Raw genomic sequence first — 23,533 nt, 5'->3', positions numbered from 1 at the left:
GAAAGAAGTTCTGAACCCCTGGACTAAATTAATGATGGCAAATTATTCATTCTATTATTAAATACACTTGATCAGAAAAATCTTATTTTAGAACAGGCATCATTTAATAGAAATTCATACACCGGGTCATTAATGTATGTAAAATTGTGCTAGCTATGTTTTCTTGGTCAGAGTACAGGAAATAGCTGGGGTCTTTTGTATCCTTAAAGCATTTTTGCCAATAAGTGGCAGGCAGAGAATACATAACAGAACTGCATTTTGGAGGCTTGGATTCACTGCTGTTTTACATAGCAAACTAACTCAAAGCAGCAGAAGCAATTCCCTTGTTTGGAATATTATATTAACAGACAAGAAGCAACAGATGAACAAATACTCACATAGAACTAAACATAAAACATCTGCAGGAGCCCAGAGAGAGAGAGAGAGAGAGAGGTGCAAAAAAGGTACAGCAGACTAGATAGATTATTCATTTCATTGCCCTTCATCTTGAAGGACCTCTGCTATGTGTTTATGCTATAAAGCAGTGCCTCTTTCCTCCAGTGATAAGTCCATATGAATCAGAATGTACACAATCTCATCTTGCTGAACTGAGCAGATCCTAATTTCCTGGCATGCAGAAAATTCCTGGAATGTTTTTGGCAACCAATCTGTACAAGTAAAGCACTTATCAACTTCATGGAGAGTGCAAGCTCAAAGCCAGAGAAAGTGCTCATCGTTTAGTTATGTGGCTCTTCATAACTTATGTGATTATTGAACTTCTTTCTCAGTTTTAAAGGCTTGACCTGCAATGCTAATAATTTAAGGGATTACAGTAATGAAATGTTGTTGCTGTTATGCATACCAGAAAGAGCTATGAAGTCCAAAGGGGTATTCTTCAGGCCAGACTAAAAGTTCTGAGTGAAACATAGGATTCCTAACTTCACATTTCCCTTGTTATGCTTTTGCAGGAGTGAGGTGGGAGGAAGAACTTGCTGGGGAGAACTGGTGGATGGGAGGAAGGTGCTTAATCCTTCTCCTGTTGATTCTCCCCTGCAAATCACACCCTTACCCCCTGCAATTATTATTTTTTTCTCCTCCACCTAGAATCTGAAATGAATCTGCTAGAGAAAAACAGGGCAGAACCGGTGGGCATTTATTTATTTTTTATCCTGCCAAACATGGCACGGGAGGCATTATGTGGCAACTGTAACCTGCAAATATCTCTAGCCCCTATATTCTGGCTATCATAGCAAATGTGCATTTGGGACCACACACTTGCCAGCAAAACATCTATTTCTGCTCTTCTTCCCACCAAATACTGTGAAAAATGACTTGACAAAGTTTATTTTGAACCTAGTCTCAGAGCATGCAAATGCCCAGAACTAGTGATAACATTATTATCTGGCCCAATCCATTTGAAAGACTTAAAAGTAGGTAACACTTTATTTATTTACACAGAGCCAATTCTGACATCTGGTCACATCCACCCATCCAATTGTCTCAGGAACAGATGGAACTAAAAATGGAACCATTTTGTAGGCATGCAATTGGGTCAGAACCATGACCTCAAGCCAGTGGAGGAGGGTGGCTCCAATTTCAGTGAAGCTGTGAATCTATTCTGGGTTTCAGTCAAAACCAGCCAGAACTATAAAAGAGCTACCCAAGCTATCCTAATAGATTCAGCACTTCGGATAGCTCCTTTAGAATTCTAGCTGAAACCCAGAATTGATCCACAATTGGAGCCACCAGCCTCCACTGACTCAAGCATGTTGTACACGTAACTAAACCCTTTTTTATGATGGTGCTGGTTCTTTTTGGTGGTGACCACATTTGCCACCTCCTTGTAACACCGTGTGAAAACTGGGAAAATCACAGAATTAAGGGAGTGCATGTCACTTGCCCTCTTCTTTATTCAGGATCTTATCAAGGCTGGAGCAAGAGATGGGGCCTGTTTCCCTAGAGTTGGCCTTGCTTTATAATCATTAGGAGAGGGAGTTGGGGAATATAGAACAGGCAAGGGAGATTATAGTGAGTGTGGGCCATATCACTATTGATATCTCCCTGAATCTTCCAGTCTTTCAGGTCTTTTTTTTTTTTTTGACATATCCACCTGTATTATTTCAAGAACATTCCTAGGACATTTTGTCTTCAGTTAGGATGTGTCCGAAGGTAAATAGTTTGAGCAGTGGAACTGCTTTGGAAACACACTCATCACGTTTTGATTATACATACAATCTATTCCCTAGGACTGACCTCAGGGAAAACCTCTTTTGCAACTGCCTGTTTGGGGCTAGCAGCCCAAGTATGCATTGTGTTGGTTGGTCATAAACTCAACTCCCTCTTTCCCTTGAAGCAATTTTTCCAACTCTTTAAAAAAGGAGGGGTTTTGTTTTTTTTAAGGCAGTGCTTTAAAAAACAAAAAAGCGGACAGCCTGCCGGAAGCATGCTGATTCAGTGTTCAGTTTGCTGGTGTCTGGCAAAAACATTACAAAGGCAAAGGGAAGTTGGGCTCACCCTGTAGGAGAAAAGCCATGGTGAGCCCACTTTTTAAGGTATGTGTGTACATACCTTTACATCACTAAAGTTCTTGTCCATGCTACTGTTTACCTTTTCCAATTCCCTATATTACACATTGACCTTCGGAGAGGAGTTCAAAATGTCACCTGGTCCTTGTTTGCCCTTTGTTGCCCTTTATTTATTTATTTGGAATATTTATATACCACTTTTCAATAAAAAGATCTCAAAGTGGTTTACAGAGTGGGAGCTTTTCTACATGGGGCTGATAATCGGCTGTTAATCAGCTACACCTACTTTCAGTTTTGTCACAGAACTGAGATCTGAGCACTCCATGAGGCGTGTTTCTTTTCCTGCTTTTCCTCAACATAACCTCTAAGCGGACTGTGGTATAGCAGAACAGTACAAACACACAAGAGGAAATTGCACTTTCTTCCACTTTCACAATCAAATGTTGCATTTTCCCTGCTCTAAAAGAACTCACTGAAAGTGCTTGTTAGACACAGAAGTCAAACTGGAGGGTCATGTCATCATCTAAAGAACCCATAAACAACCATGAGTAGGGAATGACGAGCACACAATAAATGCCTTGTATAGAAAAGTACTAGAAGGTGGCTTACAAATGTCTTTCAGTAAAGTTGCTTACAGTCTCAGCAGGGGTGGGCTTTAAGATGAAGACTTCCATCCTTGAACAAAGAAACTGACTCCCTCAAAAGCCCTATTCATGTGTTTCTAAGAACACGTGAGGGTTCAAATTGGGGATGAGGATGGGGCCATGCATGCTGGCCTTGCTCCAACATCCCAGTGCACACAGGCCCCCACCCTTTTGCTCCCTGACTGAATTGAGGTTCTACTTACTCCACACAGAAGGTTGGATAATGGGTGGGTGGGGGCCAGTGCACAGAGAGACATTGGGAATGGGCCAGTGTGCGTGACCCCATCCTCATTCCTACTTTCAGCTCTCACATGTTCTGCACTGACCCTGATATCTACTTAAGTTCTGGTGTCTTGGAAAGCAACTCATCCCAGAAACATCTGTTCCATCCCCAAGACCAAATTCAGGAATGATCAGATAACATCCAGGAGAGAGGACAGGGCTGGCCCTGATGTCAGCCAGTTCTTCCCTCAGACGCTGAGCTGATGGCCTTCAATTGAATTTCCTTCATCATTTCCCAACATTAAATGGAATTTTATTGTCCCACCTTTTTGCAAGTCTCTTTTCTCACTCAGAATAGTGTTCTCTTCTCTAACAAGTACATTTAATTTGCCATGTCATTGGTTCTACAGGCACAAATGAATTAGAGACACTTCCATGCACCCTAAAATTTGATACTCTGCCTTTGCCTTTGTCATTTCTATCTATTAGATTCCTAAGAATCAGTACAAACTGGCTACAAAATACATTCTTAGTCTTCGAATGCCATATTTAAAGGAAGAGAAAGAAGATTCCTCAAACTTTCAGGGGTGGACCCATAGTTGAGTGGCAGTTCTGTATTGCATGTAGAAAATCCCAGATGCTGTTCATGGCATTTCCAGTTAAACAGATCAGGAATCTGATGATGGGAAGACTTCTCTCTGCCTAAGATAAGGGTGGCTGCCAGTCAGAGTAGACAGTACTTGGCTAGATAGACAAATTGACCTGATATAAGGCAGCTTCCTCTGTCCTAAAATTAAACATATTCCTAAATTCCAAGCTGAAGGCCTTACAGTTTATTTATTTAGGGCACAATCCTATGCAAGTTTGGACAAAATAAAGTCCTGTAAAAGTTGTAGGATTTTTTTCTGTCTAAACATACATAGGATTGTGCCCTAAATGTATTAAATGTTTCATAAAATAAGTTTCTCTAGGCATTTTACAATTTAAAACATGGTAATAATAATGATACAAATAATTTTCCTGTTATGTTAGTATAACTTAGCTTTTTTATCCTCTGATCATTTTCAGGGCCTACATCCAGAAATGGCATTAGCAGGTGCATCCCATTTAAAGAAAGGTGTGTCTGTACCATTTGTTTTCCCCAATATTTATCCCATTAATCACCTGATATTTATTTTGCTTAACCCCAACACATTTGATGTTTAGAATGGTATGTTAGTAAATCTAACATTTACTTATTTGTGAGTAAATCTAAATTGTAGTTTTGAGTAGCAAGGTAACAGAGAGTTGCAGTCTGAACACTTGCAAACAATTGTCTAACCACCTCTCCCCCTGCCCCACTCTGTGGTTTCTATTCTAGTTAATGTCACTGCTGTGTGCGAGGAAGGTTTCCGGCCTCCTGCATCAAGTGGCAGACGCCAGGCCCTTTTAGCCAGCAGATCTACTTGTGAGGAAGTACCAAAGCTTGCACATGATTAGGCAAGATGGGGGCACTTGGAAGTCATTCCTGTGCTGTGTTTCTTGTCTATGGAAGCTTATGCCACAATAAATCTGTTTTGAAGGTGCCCCAAGATGAGACTTGAAACTAGGACCTGGAGTGCAGCTTTTATATCCACTGGCTCTCACGTGTTTTTCAAAGGTTATCAAGGTTGCGATGGGAGGGGTGGGCAGCAAAGGCCGCCCCAGATAGGATGCTCATATTTGAACTTGTAGCATGTCCAAAGGGAACTCTATAGTTGTCATGCCCCCCATTACTCTTTAACACTCTTTGCATTACTTCAACTGAGCCAGCATGGATGGGTGTGTATGTGTGTGTGGTTCCAACGTGATTCACTGTGCCCTCTCTTTGCATCTTGCTGTTGGCAGACAGACAGGTGACGGTGTTTCTTTCAGAGTTGAAGGCAGTTTGAAAGAGGGCTCACTGTGCTTGGCATATACACCCTACTTTAGCCTCTGATAGACAGGATTTAGTATTAAAAACAACAAAGAGTCTTGCGGCACCTTAAAGATTAATGAATTTATTCTGGCACAAGCTTTCACGGACTATATCCCACATCATCACATGCATGGGGTATTACAGAGAGTTTCAGATTTTTATATAGTACATATGTATTAAAGTAATGCAGCTACTACCTTCTGGGAAGGATTATGTATTTCAAACACATCTTTGACTAGAGGGGACAATTGGACATAAAAGTATATGTGCATATGTGGGCATGTGCACATATAAAGGGAAGCCTCTTTGCATTCAAACTTCTCTGAACTCACAGGGCCTGCTCTACCATTAGGCAGAGTGAGGCAACCATAGAGGAACTGATTTGGGTTGTCATGGGAGGGCAGCAAATTATTTTATGTATTACTTATGTATTTTTACTCCCTGTGAGAGAATCTTGTGTGATATTCCACCTGAGGTGGTAAAAGAAGTTGGCTAGCCTTCGGTACTGTGCACCTTCACTTGGGGGCAGCTGAAGGGAGGACCCTTCTGTGTTCCTTCCACAACAGAATGCCAAATGCCTTGGGCCGCCCTGTCTCCAGCCTCTGCTGGGTTTTCCCCGGCGTGATCTTCACCCGCCGCCGGCCCGCCCGCCCCCGCTTTCTAATTGGGTGTTTTCTGTCCGCGCCTCTTTCTGTCTGGGTGTTTCCTAGCTGCTGCGCCTCTCTGAACGCTGTGTGCGCGGTGAGCAGCAGCGCCTCTTATCTGAGCGTATTTAGGGGTGTGTGCGTGTGTAAGACAGCCCGAGTGACTCTGTGTACGCAGCCTCCCAGGGAGCTCTGTCTGGTTTTCTCGGCTGTACGCACCTCACTCCCCCTGTCTCTCTTCTCCGGCCTCTGTGTGTGTTTCTCTGTCAATGCGCGCGGTGTCCCCTCTCCCCGCCTTGTGCACCATTTTCTCTCCTCTTCATGACAAGCAGAGAAACAGGCAAAACGGTGCAGCGGATACTGCCGCCGCCTCCCGCCTCGTCTCCTCAGATGCCCTTTGCTGCCGCCGCCGCCGCCGGTGTATTATTACAGTATGTGGCTGCTCTCCACAGCCTCCTTCCCCCCACCCCGCTCCACTCAGGGTTGGCGCCGCGCCGCGGCTGTGCAGATCCTTGGCTGTGTTTCATGCCTGGCATCCCTCCCACCAGCGCTGCTCTTTATTATTTGTCTGGAAAGCAGCAGCAGCAGCAGCAGCAGCGGGTAAGGGGGTGGTGGAATAGGCGGGTGACCGACGGCTGAGTTCACCAATAGCTGCCCTCCACTTGCCCAGACTTGGGCTCGGACGGAAAGGCAGTGTAGCGCCTCGGGCACAGAGCAGTGACAGGGGAGGAGAGAGGGGTGGGGGAGACCAAACTAGCGCGAGCCCTCCGCTCCCCCACCCCCTTGCCATTCCTGCCGCTGGGTTTCCAGCATTCCCCGGCCTGCGCCCAGTCATTGGTCGGGTAGTTCTCCGGCTGCTAGACGGGAGACGGGGGACCGGGGGGGGGAGGGTTACTTTGAGCTACAGATTATTGCAGACTAAGCAGTCTGGCTCTGCAGCAGCAAAAGGGAAGGGGGAGGGCGTGTGCGAGTGTGTGCGCCAGCGCGAGGAGGGGAGAGGGGAGAGCTTGGCACCCAGCCAGCTACCATCAGAATTAGCTCATTGTTCAATATAACTAGCACAGGCAACCAAAGCCTGAGAGAGGGGGTGGGAGAGAGAGATTCCCCCCTCTTGCTGCTACCTCCACCCCCTTTCCTTTTCTCTCTCACTCTCTCCCCCCACCCCGTTTTCCGAGGCTGCACTCTGAAAGAGTTGCAGTCATTCCTCCCCACACCCCCCGTTACCCAGCCCACTCTTTCTCTCCCCCCCTCCCCCCCTCTATAAATTCTCTTCTGTAGCATGCTGCCCTTTTAAAATTCACATTTGTGTTCCAGATCATGTAGCAAAGAGAGAAAGTGAGAAGGGAACAGGGGCTTTTGTCTGTAAGTATATACATTTCCCCCCAATGCACAGCCTTTTAAGAAGATTTCTTCCCTGCTCTTTGTTTGGTTTCCTGTCTTTTCAGTGTTCCCCCTCCCTTTTCTTCTTTTTCTCTTCTTTGCTTGGGCTCTGCTGTAGCAGAGACGCTGGGATTTTTCCCCCCCTTTCATTCTTCTCGCTTGCTTCATGTTTCCAAAGAAGGCTGTGTGAAGAAGGAGAAAGTGCAGGAGAAATATGTAGACTTAACTCTTTGTCTTTCTGCGCAAAGGGAGGATTTTGAAGCTTGGGATATTAATGGTTGCCTTGCCTTGGGTGTATTTTTAGAAACAGACATTCTTCCTGCAACAGCCTTGCACAAATTTACATGTACAGTAGTTAAGTCTGGAGTGGATTTTATTTTTTAAATTATGCGTTTTTTGTGCATATTCTACAATCTTTGTTTTGATGAAATGTGGTTTGCATTGTGTAAAAATAAAAATTATTATGTAGTATATATTTTTAAGTGCATCCTTACATTTATTTGCTCATACTAACGTTATCCCTATAATCTTTTGCTTAATGAAACTATGCATATGGGAAAATAGATGCTTCAGACTGTACATTTTTTAAAAAAAAGCAGAATCATTTTGAGGGCATTGAAGCTACATTTTGAAAACAGTAAATCAGTTGATTCTTTTTGCAGGAAATTAAATTGAACTCTCTGGCAAAATTTTGTTAAAGTTAATGCTAGTTTCTCAGAGAAGAGGTGTGAGCTTGTGTTTTGTGCTTGAGAGAGCTAGAGGTTATGTAATGCAGTGCCATTTCCAAAAATATCCCTTCTCTGGGCTATTACGTTGTGCAAGTGTGACTGTAATACTGCTGTCTTCAATGAGGACAAGAAAAAAACCCAGCTGGTAGTATGTCTGAGAACAATGGACAAACTATGCAGTTGGCATAGAGTGCACTATTTTTTGCCTTGTCTGATTTTTAAAGTGGGTTAGTATTAGGTATAGTGCACTTCAAAGAGCTAAGAATAGCATGGAGGTTTTCCAGATTCAGGTATTGGGGATTCCTTTGTCCTATATTTAAGCCTATAGACCACTGAAATGCAAAGAAAGTGATGGATAGAGCACATGTGGGTAGATTGATTTGCAAGTCTTTGATCTTGACCATCAATTTAATTTGTTTGACTTCCAATTTGGCGAATTGCCCTTTGTATTTTGTGACATGATTTGAGTTCTTTTTTCTTTTCTTTTTTTAATTTTTAATCCTTTGCAGAGTATTCTCTTCACGCTGCCAGAGAAAAAGTGCAGTCCTAAGTCTTAATAGAATCTGAGAATGGTAAGAATTATTTTAGCAAATTAAAAAAAATCCGTTAAAATAATTTGACATGCTTATTCCAAGACATGTTCACAAACGTGATCTTTAAAATTCATCTATTGGGATTTTGGGGATCTGCCATACAGTGAATAATGCACTTGAAAAGTCCTTGTGAGTGAGATTTTCCATTTTCAGGCCTTTTGAATGGAAACCTGACGTCTCTCTTCCTGAGTTAAGGATTACTCAGAACAAAAGGAATTCTTTAATGTAGCATGTACATTAGAACATGCAAAGATTAAACAAACAAAGAAGCAAAATAGCAGGCCAGCATATAGTATACGATACTTTAAAAAAGTCATTATAGCTGGCTGAAGAAATATTAAATATTGTGTATGATATATTTTTGCTACACATCAGCTTAATGGCTTAGTCTTTTGCAAACATTTATTTTGCCATTCTTTTAGAGAAAGCAGTTTTAACCCATGAAGTTACAACAAATGACCCCTGCTTATTATCTGTAGTCACTGAATTCGTGCACAACAATTACAAAGTAATGTCAGTTTGTTTCTCTTTTCACTATTGTTTATGACATTAGTATTTCTTATAGTCTTATATTATTTTTTCACATTAAAGAAATCTGTCATAATAACCTCTAATTGTAATCTTTGGTGGCTAGATTCTAAACAGAGGAAATGGGATGGGGGTGGCCCAGCAGTTGGTACTACGTATACCCAATGCAATGGGAATAGGCTATTAAGTAATGAAAGAAAGTCTGAGTAAAGTTTGATGGGCCATTGTTGAAAAAGTTGGAAATCATGACAGGTGACTCTTTTGTTATATTCCAACCACCCCCACCCTCCCACACAAAGTTATTCATTATCAAAGGAAGAAACAGAATTAAATGACTGCAAGCCTGTCAGTTTAACTAGAGTTACATTGTATTTATATTGTTACAAAATTTGATCTAAAATAATAAGTAACAATTAGGAAAGATTTTGGGAAGGTTTTTGATAGGTATTTGCATGTGGGGAAACAATGGCACTGCAAACCTATGCATACTTAATTCTTTTGTTATCTATTTTTATCTATTTGAATTTTGTTTTTAATGTGATCAGTGTATTTAACTGAATTTTGGGAATGTATGTTAATTTTGTTGTAAGACATCACAACTGCAGAAAAGAAGGACATAAATAATAAATTTCTTGCTTACTAATTACTTACAAGGAATAAGCCCCATTGAACACATGGGCCTTGCTTCTGAGTAAACGTGCACTGGCTTACACTATGAAACAATTAAACTGAGAAACTAAGAAACAATGGTACTTTCTCCAAAACGTAATGGGCCTGTTCATATGACCAAATAAGCCACCATGGCTTATTTAAGCCACAGTGGGCTGCAGCACAGGTCGGTGGGTGTGGGAGGCCATTTTGAATATTCAAGTTGGGGCTTGTATTGTCTGAATCCAGGTGGTGGGGCTTGTGCAAGGATTAAACAACCCTCGTATAACCCATGGCCTGCTGTAGGGTTAACCCTTGCACAACCCCTACCGCCCAGGTTTGGACGATATGACAAGCCATGGCCACAGCTTGAATATTCAAAAACTGCCTTTGTCGCAGCCCACCATGGCTTAACCAGGCCACAGTGGGCTGCAGTGATTGTACGAACCGGGTCAGAGGGTTATATCCAGTTTTAGCCATACTTAAATTACACCCATTAAAATTAAGTCCTATTGATTTCAGTGTGCCTACTCTTAAGTATGACTAAACCTGAATCTAACCTAATGATTAGTACTTTTCAGAACCTCCTGTAAATGCTTTTTCCATTATCTATGAAGCATTTTTCTCATCTTTATTAAATGATTATACTCAAGAACTAAAAGCAGAAATAATCAAGAAGTCTGTGAATATTGTTTACTTTAAGGATAATTCAGTTTATATAGCTGGAAGTTATTCCATTAAGCACACATTATTCTTAGTTTACTAAAACCTAAAAGAAAAGCTCACATTTTATAATAAGGAAGATTACTTCTCAAGTAGCAAACAACTGGTTATAAATGTCAGTTGAACCACATATGTAACAAAACTAACCACAGCTATGCACCTGTCACCACAACTGAGGACACCGAAGAATCATCTTGTGTATTGGCCAATGCCACACAGCTTTCTTGAAGCTGTAATTTGTCAAGCAATTTTCCCTTTTAAATCAATCAATAAATCATACTCTCATGTTTTAAGCATATTTACTTGGAAATAGGGCTACTGATTACAGTGGAATTTGCTTCCAGTTAAGGTACAGTGCAATCCTAATCATATCTACTCAGAAATAAGCTCTATTGAGTTCAGTGGCACTTACAATGGGGAGAGGTAACGAGCGGGGTACCGCAGGGCTCAGTCCTGGGCCCAGTGCTCTTCAACATTTTTATTAATGACTTGGATGAGGAGGTACAGGGAATGCTTATCAAATTTGCAGATGACACAAAATTGGGCGGCCTAGCTAATACCCTGGAAGACAGAAAAAAAATTCAAAGTGATCTTGATACGCTAGAGCGCTGGGCAGAAAACAACAGAATGAAATTTAATAGGGATAAATGCCAAGTTCTGCAACTTGGAAAAAGAAACCAAATGCACAGTTACAAGATGGGCGATACTTGGCTAAACAATGCTACAAGCAAGAAGGATCTTGGAATTGTTGTAGATCACAAGCTGAATATGAGCCAACAATGTGATGGGGCTGCAAAAAAGGCCAGTGCTATTTTGGGCTGCATTAATAGATGTATAGCTTCCAAATACCGTGAAGTACTAGTTCCCCTCTACTCAGCACTGGTTAGGCCTCATCTGGAGTACTGTGCCCAGTTCTGGGCACCACACTTTAAGAAGGATGCAGACAAACTGGAAAGGGTTCAGAGGAGGGCAACAAAGATGATCAGGGGACTGGAAACAAAGCCGTATGAGGAGAGACTGAAAGAACTGGGCATGTTTAGCCTTGAGAAGAGAAGACTGAGGGGAGATATGATAGCGCTCTTCAAGTACTTGAAAGGTTGTCCCAGAGAGGAAGGCCAGGATCTCTTCTCCATCATCCCAGAATGCAGGACACGGAATAATGGGCTGAAGTTACAGGAAGCCAGATTCCAGCTGAACATCAGGAAAAACTTCCTGTTAGAGCAATATGACAATGGAACTAATGACCTAGGGAGGTAGTGGGTTCTCCCACAGTGGAGGCATTCAAGATGAAGCTCGAAAGCCACTTGTCAGGGATGCTTTGACTTAGGTTCCTGCATTGAGCAGGGGGCTGGACTTGATGGTCTTGTAGGCCCCTTCCAATCCTACTATTCTATGACTCTATGATTCTACTCCCAGGTAAGTGTATGTAGGATTTCAGCATAAGTGTATTTAGGATTGCAGATTAAATCTACATCTTCACAAATGGCATCTATACTATTACTAACTGTCTTAAACATGAGACTTTGTTCATACCCTTTCTAATTCTACATCTATCACAGACACTCCCAATTACTTACCACTTCATACAAATGCTGAGTGAGATCCAAAGGGCTCAGTAGGTCATGGAGCCCCTGAGGCTCCCTTCCTACATGCCACCTGATAAACTAGTCTTCCCTAACCTGGCGCCCTCCAGATGCGTTGGACTACAACTCCCATAATTCCCTGCCAGCAGCCTGGGAATTGTATTCCAACACATCTGGAAGGCCCCAGGTTAGGGAAGGCTGTATAAACCAGTCCTGAAGTCTATGGGGTTTGAGGAGCAACCTCCAATATGGTGCACAGACCTGTATATCGGAGCTGGGGATGGGTAGGAGAGGAACCTGGGGAAGCCCCGGTGCACAGGTAATAATTATTGTGTATACCTAAGGAGCTCATTGTATACTTGCCCTAGTTTTTCAAGTTAAGTTTATAAAACTTACATACTTACATACTTATAACAACCTGCTTGTACTTGGCAGAGGCATTCGTATCTTTAACCAAGGTGTAGCTTTATTGAAGGAACTTATCCTGAAATATTGGGCTGACTTTATTATATTTGCCTTGGAACAGCAGGTGTACAGACACCTTTAAGCTACTCTGTGTCCTAGGCCTCACCTTTGATCTGCATCTTGCCCTCAGATGTCATGCTGGCTTTGCTCCAGATCTTAGCTCCTCTCTTTGACCCTCTTCTCCAATTACTCAGCTGTGCTTCGCCCTGTACTTTGGCTTTGGTCCCTGGATTCTTACTCTCTGGCACTGGTATTTGTCTGGCTAGTAGTCTCTGATTATATCTTGTGCCCTAACTCTGCTGTTTGACTAATTTTTGTGCAGCCCGGTCATTCCCATGGTTCTTGGTCCTTCATAGGGCTGATTTGGAGGGGACCCAATGTAAATCACGACTGATCATATTCCGAGGATCTAATAGGAGGGGGGAATGCATATTGTGCAGTGCCCCTCTCCCTTCACACTGCTACTACATTCCATTGGTCTGCTGCCTGCCTTGTTGTGGAGCCAAATCTGCATTCAATGGCATGTTAAATGCTGAGGCATGCCATTGCCCATTGAGATGGTTTGGTATTTCTTATGGGCTGGGGCACAGGGTGATGAGATGCGCTAATTTAGCACATCCATTTCCTAAAAGTCACATGGCTTCTCTGTGGCACCTCTGCTGAACCTTTATGCTTTGTGAGGCAGACTGGGGAAATGGCAGGATAAATGAGTTCAAAGCCTTGCAGAACCTGGTATTTTCTTTTGAAATGCTGCTTTTCATGCTATATAAGAAATTCTGTAGCAGCACTGTGCTGTATAACTTCAGGTTGTGAAGCAGCTCTGCCTGGTGGTTTGCTCCACCACTCATGAACCTGAAAACGTTCTTAGAGCTTTGCACAAAATGAAGCTTAAGCTGTTTCTTTGACATGCAAACTGAAGGAGTTACTCATCCTGTTTCAGGAAGAGTGACCTCTACATGGAAACACTTTGGCAAGTTGATCCCCTAGTTGGCTAGGGTCATGCATCCGGTACCCTATGGCTGCTTGCACATGTTGGATTAGGTTCTCACACACACATCCCCTTACAGTTGGATTGTGCATTTGAAATGCCTTTATCTATTTGGGGGATGGAGAATCTCCAGCCCACTGACCTAATCCAGGCCACAGTGGTTCCCCATCCAGCCTGCAGAGCCACCTTGGAATCCCACCTGTTATCTCTTATCACTGACTGGAGATAACAGAAGGGATCCAGCTTTGCATGCTGTTTGATTTTCCATTCAGCCCCCACACCAAAAGAGATTATCTTTGATCTAATTGGATGGTGGAGGGAACTGAACCCTGTTCTCTTCTCAACCAGATGCTCTTCAGCATTATCAGAGCCTATTTAATGGATATGCACAGATCACAAGATATGTGTGCTCTGTGCGTGCGTATGTACAAGGGCCTTTGATTTAGAGCCATTTTATCAAAACAAAACATCATTTTCATTCATATATATATATATATATATATATATATATATATTCTTTTTGTTGGATCATGGAACACTGCATAATAAATGCACTACACTTATAGACCAGCATTTGGTGAAATTAACATCTATAATATCTGAAAGGATATATTCAATAATCTATATGAACATATGAAGCTTCCTTATACTCAGTCAGTTTATTGGATCATCTAGCCTGGTATTGTCTACCCTGATTAGCAGCAACTCTCTAAACCTGGATGCAGACAGAATTCTTTCTCAATCGCTGCTAAACCTAATCCTGGCTGTACTGGAAATACCAGGGATTGGATTTGGGATCTTTGGCTTGAAAATCACATGCTCCACCACTGAACTACAGCCCCTTCCCTCAAGTTCAGTGTTTGTGTAGAAACTTGTAACAAGAGAAATTTTCACTTACCGATCCTAATGGACCCCTGCAAGAAAGTTTCCTAACATGGGCCAGTTTGTTGCAAGTGTTATAGAACTGATATACTGCAGAAGCAGTTCATTTAAACCAGGGGTGGGGAATATTTTCTGATGGAGTAGAAGACATCAGGGGGCAGGGTCTGCCCATAAAGTCCCTCCCCTGGCATTATCTGGCCCCACCCATTTTACCTTTCGCCCTGCCTCTGTCTTCATGGAAAAAGAGACTTTGCCAGCACTTGGAGGAGCAATTCTCATGTCTAAAATAGATGTTAAAAAGCTGTAATCAGAACATGCACCTGTAATCTTTTGACTGCAGGGCAAAAATGCTGCCATGTCATGGTCACTTCAGCTAAACCAAGTGTATGGGATTTTAGTTCCACCTACAGATTCAATATGTATTGACAATGGCTACAGTTGTGGATAAGAATAACTTTTGGTAAGGGCACACAGACTGATGTGCTGTAGCCTAACCAGGATGGCATATCTTGTAAAGAAAATCACCAGTGGAAATCACTTTGGATGGCAGACCTACACATATGTACTCTGAAAATAATAATACTGAAATTAATGGAAACATTTGGACCACAGCCTAAAATATTTTGTGGGGCTCACTGATAATGGAGTAGATAGCTTAATGTCCTCTAAATGTCAGTGTGTTGAATCATTCCAGGGAAAAAAGTGGCATGGTGGGAAGGCTTGTTGAATGAATCTAATTTATTTCTACAGAGTGAGGAGGGTGGTGTGTTGGGGGGGGGAGCAGGGAGGGTGTTGTAATGGGGCAGGGGGGGATCTATATGTTCCATTTAGGTGTTTCCAGTCTGGTAATGTTTAGTGACTTGAATAATCAGATGTAAGGGAATAAAGAAAAGCTATAGAAGAGTACAAGTGAAAATGCAGTGTCAGAGAAGATGGAGCTCTGGAAACAAGAGAGGAATTCATCATAGGGGCTTTAGCAATGATATTCACTGTTACCAGCTCTCCTTTACTCCAAAAATCACTAGCCACACACTGCTGGGCATTGATTACTACTATAAACTAGTCAAGTTGAGCCAAAAAGTACACTGGCCTAGGTCCAGAGAGGAAAACTACAGAAAAGCATACTTGTCCACAAATCGTTGAAAGCCAGCTGTCAACCCACACACTTTATACATTTATCCTGGAATCACAGACACCTCAACTTTTGCTTGCTTTGCTCTCTAGTGATTCTGGCCCTCTCCAGTTGCTTAAAACTGAACCTTGCTATACTAAGGAGTGATCCATATAAGATGGGTGCTGTGTGTTGGAAAACCTGCTGATCTGAATAGAGGTAGGAGATGGGTTTTGGATGGGGTTGCACTTCCCACTGAAAGACCAAGTATGCAGCTTGGGGGTTTTCTTGGACTCGCTGTTAACTAGGGAGGCACAGGTGGTATTGGTTACTAGGAGTGCCTTGTAGTAGCTTTGGCTGAGTTGCCACTGCACCTCTATATGGAGAAACCTTGCTGCTGTCATTTCTGCCCTGACTACATTCAGACTAGACTACTGTAACACACTCTACATGGGGCTACGTTTAAAGAAGGTTTTATTTATTTATTTATTTATTTAATTTCTATACCGCCCAATAGCTGAAGCTCTCTGGGCGGTTCACAAAAATTAAAACCAAACACACAATAAAACAATTTAAAATATATAGAACATTAAAACCACAATATAACAATACAACCACAATAAAATCTAGCAGCAGTGCAGGAGTTTAAAGTACAGATTTAAAACAGCAAAGATAAAAATTTAGAAAGCTAAAAATGCCTGGGAAAATAAAAAGGTCTTCACCTGGTGCCGAAAGGAATACAATGTAGGCGCCAGGCGAACCTCACTAGGGAGCTCATTCCAGAGCCGGGGTGCCACAGCAGAAAAAGCCCTCCTCCTAGTAGCCACCCGCCTCACTTCCTTTGGCAGGGGCTCACGGAGAAGGGCCGCTGACGATGATCTTAAGGTCCGGGCAGGCACATATGGGAGGAGGCGATCCTTCAGGTAACCTGGCCCCAAGCTGTTAAGCGCTTTAAATGTTAACACCAGCACTTTGAATTGGGCCCGGAAATGGACTGGCAGCCAGTGCAGCTGGAATAGTACTGGCATAATATGAGCTTGCAGGCCAGTCCCTGTTAACAATCTTGCTGCCCTATTTTGGACCAGCTGAAGTTTCCAGACCGTTTTCAAAGGTAGCCCCACGTATAACGCATTGCAGTAATCCAGACGAGAAGTTATCAGAGCATGGATAACTGTAGCTAGGCTATCTCTGTCCAGTAGTTAGTATACCAGCCTAAGCTGATAAAAAGTGCTCCATGCCACTGAGTTCACCTGTGCCTCAAGTGACAGTTCTGGATCCAAGAGCACCCCCAAACTATGAACCTGATCCTTTAGGGGGAGTGCAACCTCCTCCAGAACAGGTTGAATATCACCTAGCTGGGCAGACGAACCACCCACTAACAGTACCTCCGTCTGTCTAGATTGAGGTTCAGTTTATTGACTCTCATCCAGTCCATTACCGTGCCCAGGCACTGATTCAGAACAGCCACTGCCTCACCTGGTTTTGATGAGAAAGAGAGGTAGAGCTGGGTGTCATCTGCATATTGATGGCACCTCAGCCCACACCTCCGGATAACCTCCCCCAGCGGTTTCATGTAGATGTTAAACAGCATGGGGGATAAAATAGAGCCCTGTGGAACCCCATTTATTTATTTATTTATTTATTGCATTTATACCCCGCCTTTCTCCCTCTCGCAAGGAACTCAAGGCGGCTTACATTATCCTCCTCCTCACCGTTGTATCCACACAACAACAACCCTATGAGGTAGGTTGGGCTGAGAGTCTGTGACTGGCCCAAAGTCACCCAGTGAGCTTCCATGGCCAAGTGGGGACTAGAACCCGGATCTCCCGGCTCCCAGTCCATCACTCTCACCACTACACTACACTGGCTCTCACAATTGCCATGGCACAGAGCAATAATCCCCCAGCACCACCTTCTGGAATCGGCCATCCAAGTAGGAGCGGAACCACTGTAGTGCAGTGCCTCCAACTCCTAACCCAGACAACCTATCCAGAAGGATACCATGGTCGATGGTATCGAAAGCCGCTGAGAGGTCCAGGAGAATCAACAGGGTCGCACTCCCCCTGTCCCTCTCCCGGCAGAGGTCATCCCACAGGGCGACCAAGGCAGTTTCCGTTCCAAAACCATGCCTGAAGCCTGATTGAAATGGATCTATATAATCCGTTTCATTCAACAGTGCCTGGAGCTGTCATGCAACCACCCGCTCAAGCACCTTGCCCAGGAAGGGGATGTTGGCCACTGGCCTATAATTGTTAACATCCTCTGGCTCCAGGTTAGGCTTTTTCAGGAGTGGTCTAATTACCGCCTCTTTTAAAGTGGCAGGCACCACTCCCTCTCTCAAGGAGGAATTTACAACCTCCTGGACCCAGCCAGACAACCCCTCCTTGTTTGATTTAATAAGCCATGAAGGGCAAGGGTCAAGCACACAAGTGGTCGATCGGACTTGGCCAAGCACCTTGTCCGCATCCTCAGGCCTCAGTAACTGAAACTCATCCAATAAAACTGGACCAGATGGTGCTCTGAACGCCTCTACCAATGGAACTGCATTAATGGTGGTGTCCAATTCATGACGAATCTGAGCGACTTTATCCTCAAAGTGCCGTGCAAACTTGTCACAGCGTGCTACCGAGGGTTCCACCGTCTCTCTCCCTGGCTCAGAATGTAACAGGCCGCGACCCACTCGGTAAAGCTCCGCTGGACGACACTGAGAAGATGCAATGCTGGTGGAAAAGAACTGTCTCTTTGCCACCCTCACCGCCACAGAGTAGGCTCGATAGTGGGCTCTTACCTGTGTTCGGTCAGACTCAGCATGAGTTTTCCTCCACCTGCGTTCTAGCCGTCTCCCCTCTTGCTTCATTGCCCTCAGCTCAGGTGTATACCAAGGAGCTAGCCGGGCTCTGCTCAGAGGGAGAGGGCGCTTGGGCTCGATCGTGTCAACCAATCTCTGCATTCCACAGAGCGACCTGGGCTTTGACAGGAGCACCAGCCATACCAGCAGGAAAATCCCCCAGAGCCCTCTGGAATCCATCGGAATTCCAGGTTCGGGAGTTTCAGCTGATGCAGAATGCTATTGCCCAGTTATTTGCAGGGGCTAGGCAGTCAGAGCACATACCACTGATTCTGTACCAGTTGCATTAGTTGCCAGTGCAGTTCTGGGCTCAGTTTAAAGTGCTTGTGATAATCTTTAAAGCAGTAAATGGTTTGGGACCAGGTAATTTGAAGGACTGCCTGGACCTGTAGGAACCTGCCTGGGCCCTAAGACTGGCCCTGTTCATGTGCCAATGAACTCTCAGATCTCTCAGGTTGGCAGGCACAAGAGACAGAGCCTTTTCTGTGATGGCCCTATTCTTATGGAATGCCCTTCCATGGTAGGTACGCCACACTCCCTCCCTGGCTACTTTTAAATGGGCCTTAAAGGCCCGAATGTTTCAGCCTGCTTTTAAGTGATGCCAACCCAAATTTCATATTCTACATTTTATAGTGTACTGTTAACCTGCTACTTATTTGTATTTGTATTGGGATGGCTTTTCAGTGCTACTTTTAAAAATGATTTTATTTTGTAAACATCTTGAGAAGATTTAATCTTTGAGAATCTTTAAAAATTGTATAAGAATATTGTAAATGCTAATCCACATAACTTTTTATCTATGAATAGATTTAGGTGGAGTAAATATTTATACCTTATGGCATGCAGACTGGTGAAGTGGGAGTGATCAAGCACCAGTTTACTATGACACCAACTCAAGTAAAGATTTACTTCTATGCACAGTGGATCATATGAACTGGCCTTCTGGAAACAATACAGGTTGTCAAGTGATAACACTTGGTACAGGATACCTCTGGCCAAGGGTGTTTGTTCTTGCTACCAGCTGGGCACCCTCCGCATATTCAGCCTTGCATCTTGCTCTGTGTCAGAACATGTCTTTGTAGTTCCCTGTCTCCCTGAGCATCTAGTTCTGAAGCTCCAGTGAGAGGCTATAGGGGCCTCTGTAGGCTGACAGCTAGTTCTTCTATTTATATATTTAGTAAGATGCAGCAATCAACTGGGACACTAGAACAACAGCAATTTCTGCCATGTGGAGGAGACATAGCATACATCTTATTGTTTGGAGAATTCTACAAATCCATTTTGATTGTACTTTATTAAACAAGATTTCTATCATTACTCTCCATGCCTGCTACCCTGCACCCTGGCAAATGTTGGTTTCCTTTGTTACCTAGCTAGTTTATCCATGTAGAAAAGTCAAGGAGGTTGTCATGTCTGACTACCTGTTAATGACGATCACAGCCTTTCCCAACCTAGTGCCCTCCAGATGTGTTGGAATACATCTCCCACCACCCATGAGCATTTGGCATGCTGGCTAGGGCTGATGGGAGATGAAATCCAAATCATCGGGAGGGCACCAGGTTAGGGAAGCTGAACTATGAGATAGAAAGGAACGGATGATTTTAATTGTTGTCATGCCAAGCTAGTTCATCATCTAATCCATTGTATCTGAAAGAAATGACTAAGGGACCAGACTGAATGATACATGAAATACATTTAGCATTTATGTAGGGGTGTATGTGTTCAAAGTTGAAGGGCAACTGCAGGACTGGGACTATACTATGCCAGGAGTTAACCCTTCTCCTCAGGTTCCACACTCCTGGTGAAAGTCACCCCTGAAGCTGCTTTTTGCCCCAAGAAGGAAGCTTTCATTGGCACAAAGAAGCATGCGTCCTGGGCACAAGGACTCGTCCTTTATCAGTCTCTGAGTCTGGTTGTATTAAAACGGGTGTTGACCCTCAGGACCATGGGCCAAACCCAGCCTACCTGCAATCCTATTCTGGTCATCCGGGGGTCCCCGTATGTCCACACCCCCTCCCCCGATTCCTGATCATTTGTTATTTTTCTGGCTTTTGCACACACACACACACACACACCATTCTAAAAGGCTGAAATGCCTCTCTAAAGGCTTCGTTACTGGCGGTAAGAGCTTTGAGCTGAAATATGCTGGTGTTTTGACCCAACCCCTCTTGCCTTTGGGCACTCCCACCAGTGGAATGTGGCCTCTGAGAGCTTTTCCAAGATTCAATTTCACCCTTGGGATGAAAGAAGTTTGCATTAAAATTACCTTTAACCATGAATAAGCCATACTCAGTGTTTTTAACAGAAGACTGGCAAGTGAAAGGTACGATGGGCTGCCTTACATTGAATTATGTCAGTATTTTTGTTTCTGTGATTTAATTGTTATGACTTGCCTCAACATTTACATAAAGCACATGTAATGAATGAATGAATGAATGAATGAATGTATGTCAACGTCAATGCACTCCAGCCATGGTAGGGCTTCATATATGCAACACATCTACTTTAGCTATAGCCCGTCATAAATATTACACTTTATCTTGACCACGTATCCTCCTGTACCGCCTGGAGGGGTTGGGCATTGGAGACACCATATTGCAGTGGTTCCGGTCCTTCCACTCCAGCAGGTACCAGAGGGTAGCACTGGGAGAGGAGGTTTCAGACCCGTGGCCACTCACTTGTGGGGTGCCACAGGGTTCCATCCTCTCCCCGATGCTATTTAATATCTATGTGAAGCCGCTGGGGGCTATCACCAGGGGTTTTAGGGTGCGGTGTCATCAATATGCGGTTGACACGCAGCTCTACCTCTCGTTCAAATCTTCACCAAGGTTGGCTGTAGAATCCCTGTCCAAATGTCTGGAGAAGGTGAGTGGCTGGATGGGGAGGAATAAGCTGAAGCTGAACCCTGACAAGACCGAGGTACTTTTGGTGGGAGACAAGAGGAGGCTGGGGGATGTTGACCTGGTGTTGAATGGGGTACGGCTACCGTTGAAAGACCAGGTCCACAGCCTGTGGGTCATTTTGGACTCCCAGCTGTCCATGGAGGCTCAGGTGTCAGCTGTGAGCCGGACAGCGCTGTATCAACTCCATCTGATATGGCGGCTGTGCCCCTTCCTTCCCGACCATCTGCTCCCATCGGTAGTACATGCCCTGGTCTCCTCTTGTTTACACTACTGTAATGTGCTCTACGTGGGGTTACCCTTGAAGACGGTTCGGAAGCTGCAGCTGGTACCGAACACGGTGGCTCACCTGATTAAAGGCACCCACCGGTGAGATCACATCACTCCAGTGCTGAAGGAGTTGCACTGGTTACCAGTTGTTTTCCGGGACAAATTCAAGGTGTTGGTTTTGACCTTTAAAACCCTATATGGTTCTGGCCCAGCCTATCTTAAGGAGTGCCTCCAGCAACACCAGACAGGCCACTTAACAAGATCAGCCTCAGATGGCCTCTCTGTCCCATCAGCCAGGACAGCTAGACTGGTGGGGATGAGGGAGAGGGCCTTTTCTGTGGTGGCCCCCACTCTGTGGAACTCCCTCCCTCGGGAACTCCACCATGCCCCTTCTTTAATGAGCTTCCGCATTAAAAACGTGGTTGTTCAGGCAGGCATTTGGGGTGGGTTAGGGTATTTTAGAAAACGTTTTTATTGTAGAATTTTATTGTTTTAAACTGTTTTATTATATGCTGTACATCGCCCAGAGTGGCTGGGTGACCAGCCAGATGGGCGATTAATACATTTAATAAATAAAAATAAAAAAATCTTTCCATAAATTGCTAATCATACATTTACATGGGATTAATGGTTTTGGGGGACGCATTTGCAGTCTCCTTACTGTTAAAAGTTGGCTAAAAATTCTTTGTTCTTCAATTTGCATTTTCCGTTTGATCTCTTGCCATGCTTATATTCTCCCTAAGAGATGTAGGCTTAGATGCAGGAAAACACAAGAATTCCTCTGTATTTATTTATAGCATTTTTCATACCATTCTTCAGCTGAGAAAGTTTCCCAGAGTGGCAGACAAAGATCAAATATAATACAGTCCCTACCCTCAGGGTAGCAATCTAAAAGAGAAAAAACCCCAAAGGAAAATGAATTGGGAAGGAGGAGAAAAAAAGCACTCAGCCACTAGTTCTTCATGACAAGTTGATAGCAAGAGTTTGCACTCTCCATTATACTACTTATTGTGTTGGAAATTCAGCCAAAATAGCTTTAATGTTGATAAATAACATAGAAAGCAGGCAGAATTATATAGATGAAGAATATAGAAAAAACAGTATGGCTGCTACCCATAAATGCACAACTGAACTGTTATAAGAGATTTACCCCCAGAGTGATGGTGGTGGAGGACTTCACAGAACGATAGAGAAAAGAGCACCTCTTTAGGGATAGCTCAGTTTGCCTGAAAATGCCAAACTCTTGTTCAGGCAGTTTTTGTTTCTAATTTGAGAGCAATGGAAAATGGCAGTCAAATACAAGTAGGTAGTAAGTAGTGTAAGCAGTGATGAAAGAGAAGGGAATAAACTGCACTGGAAAGTATTGTCTATAAAGGTGTGTGTATCTAGGGTGGTGAGGGAATCATGATCATGCCAGCTTGCCTTTGTCCTTTCAGTGTCTATGGATTGTATAGCTTGTGTGCATTATGGCCTATGGAGATAGGCCCTGACCAGGCAACCACTACACTGGGGGGAACTGGTATACAGTTTGCACAGCTGGAACGTATGTGGCAGGGGTGGGAAACCTTTTTCAGCCCAGAGGCCAAAATGCAAAACTGGAAAGGTCTTGGGGACCACATTCCATCTGTGGGCAGGGCCAGAAGCAGAGTGGGTTGAACCAAATGTGATTATTGCCATTTTAAGCCTACTCAGAAGTCAGCAAGACAAGGCTGCTGCATGTCTACTGTAAAGTAAGCAGGACTGAATCACTCAGTAGCACTTCTAAATGGCACCCCATGTACTAAGACTGCATGTCTACTCACAAATAAGCAGGTCTCCTGCTTGCAAGATGTACACCTCAATTCTGTGTAACAGCTCTCCTGACTGCAAAATGAATAGTTTAAAATTTTTGCAACAGCTCAATTCTTTGTAGGGTATTTAAAAGATTAATTCAAAG

The 23,533-nt window shown here is 43.6% G+C and overlaps 1 protein-coding gene across 1 annotated transcript in view; it reads left to right on the top strand.

Moving 5' to 3' along the window:
* The first annotated feature begins 6,624 nt into the window (after nucleotides 1–6,624).
* NREP (neuronal regeneration related protein) overlaps nucleotides 6,625–23,533 on the top strand; it is a 33,747-nt gene continuing 16,838 nt past the window's right edge. Inside the window, exons 1-2 of the mRNA XM_084833862.1 lie at nucleotides 6,625–7,312; nucleotides 8,568–8,630. Of these exons, the coding sequence (XP_084689988.1) occupies nucleotides 8,628–8,630 (3 nt within the window). The 5' untranslated portion in view covers nucleotides 6,625–7,312; nucleotides 8,568–8,627. The remainder of the gene's footprint in view (nucleotides 7,313–8,567; nucleotides 8,631–23,533) is intronic.

This window comes from Heloderma suspectum, chromosome 2 (assembly GCF_057233095.1).
Source record: "Heloderma suspectum isolate Gila_16-S chromosome 2, 16-S_ref, whole genome shotgun sequence".
Taxonomy (NCBI): domain Eukaryota; kingdom Metazoa; phylum Chordata; class Lepidosauria; order Squamata; family Helodermatidae; genus Heloderma; species Heloderma suspectum.
Note: the sequence above shows the minus strand (reverse complement) of the source record. Positions and strands in the feature narration are given on the sequence as shown.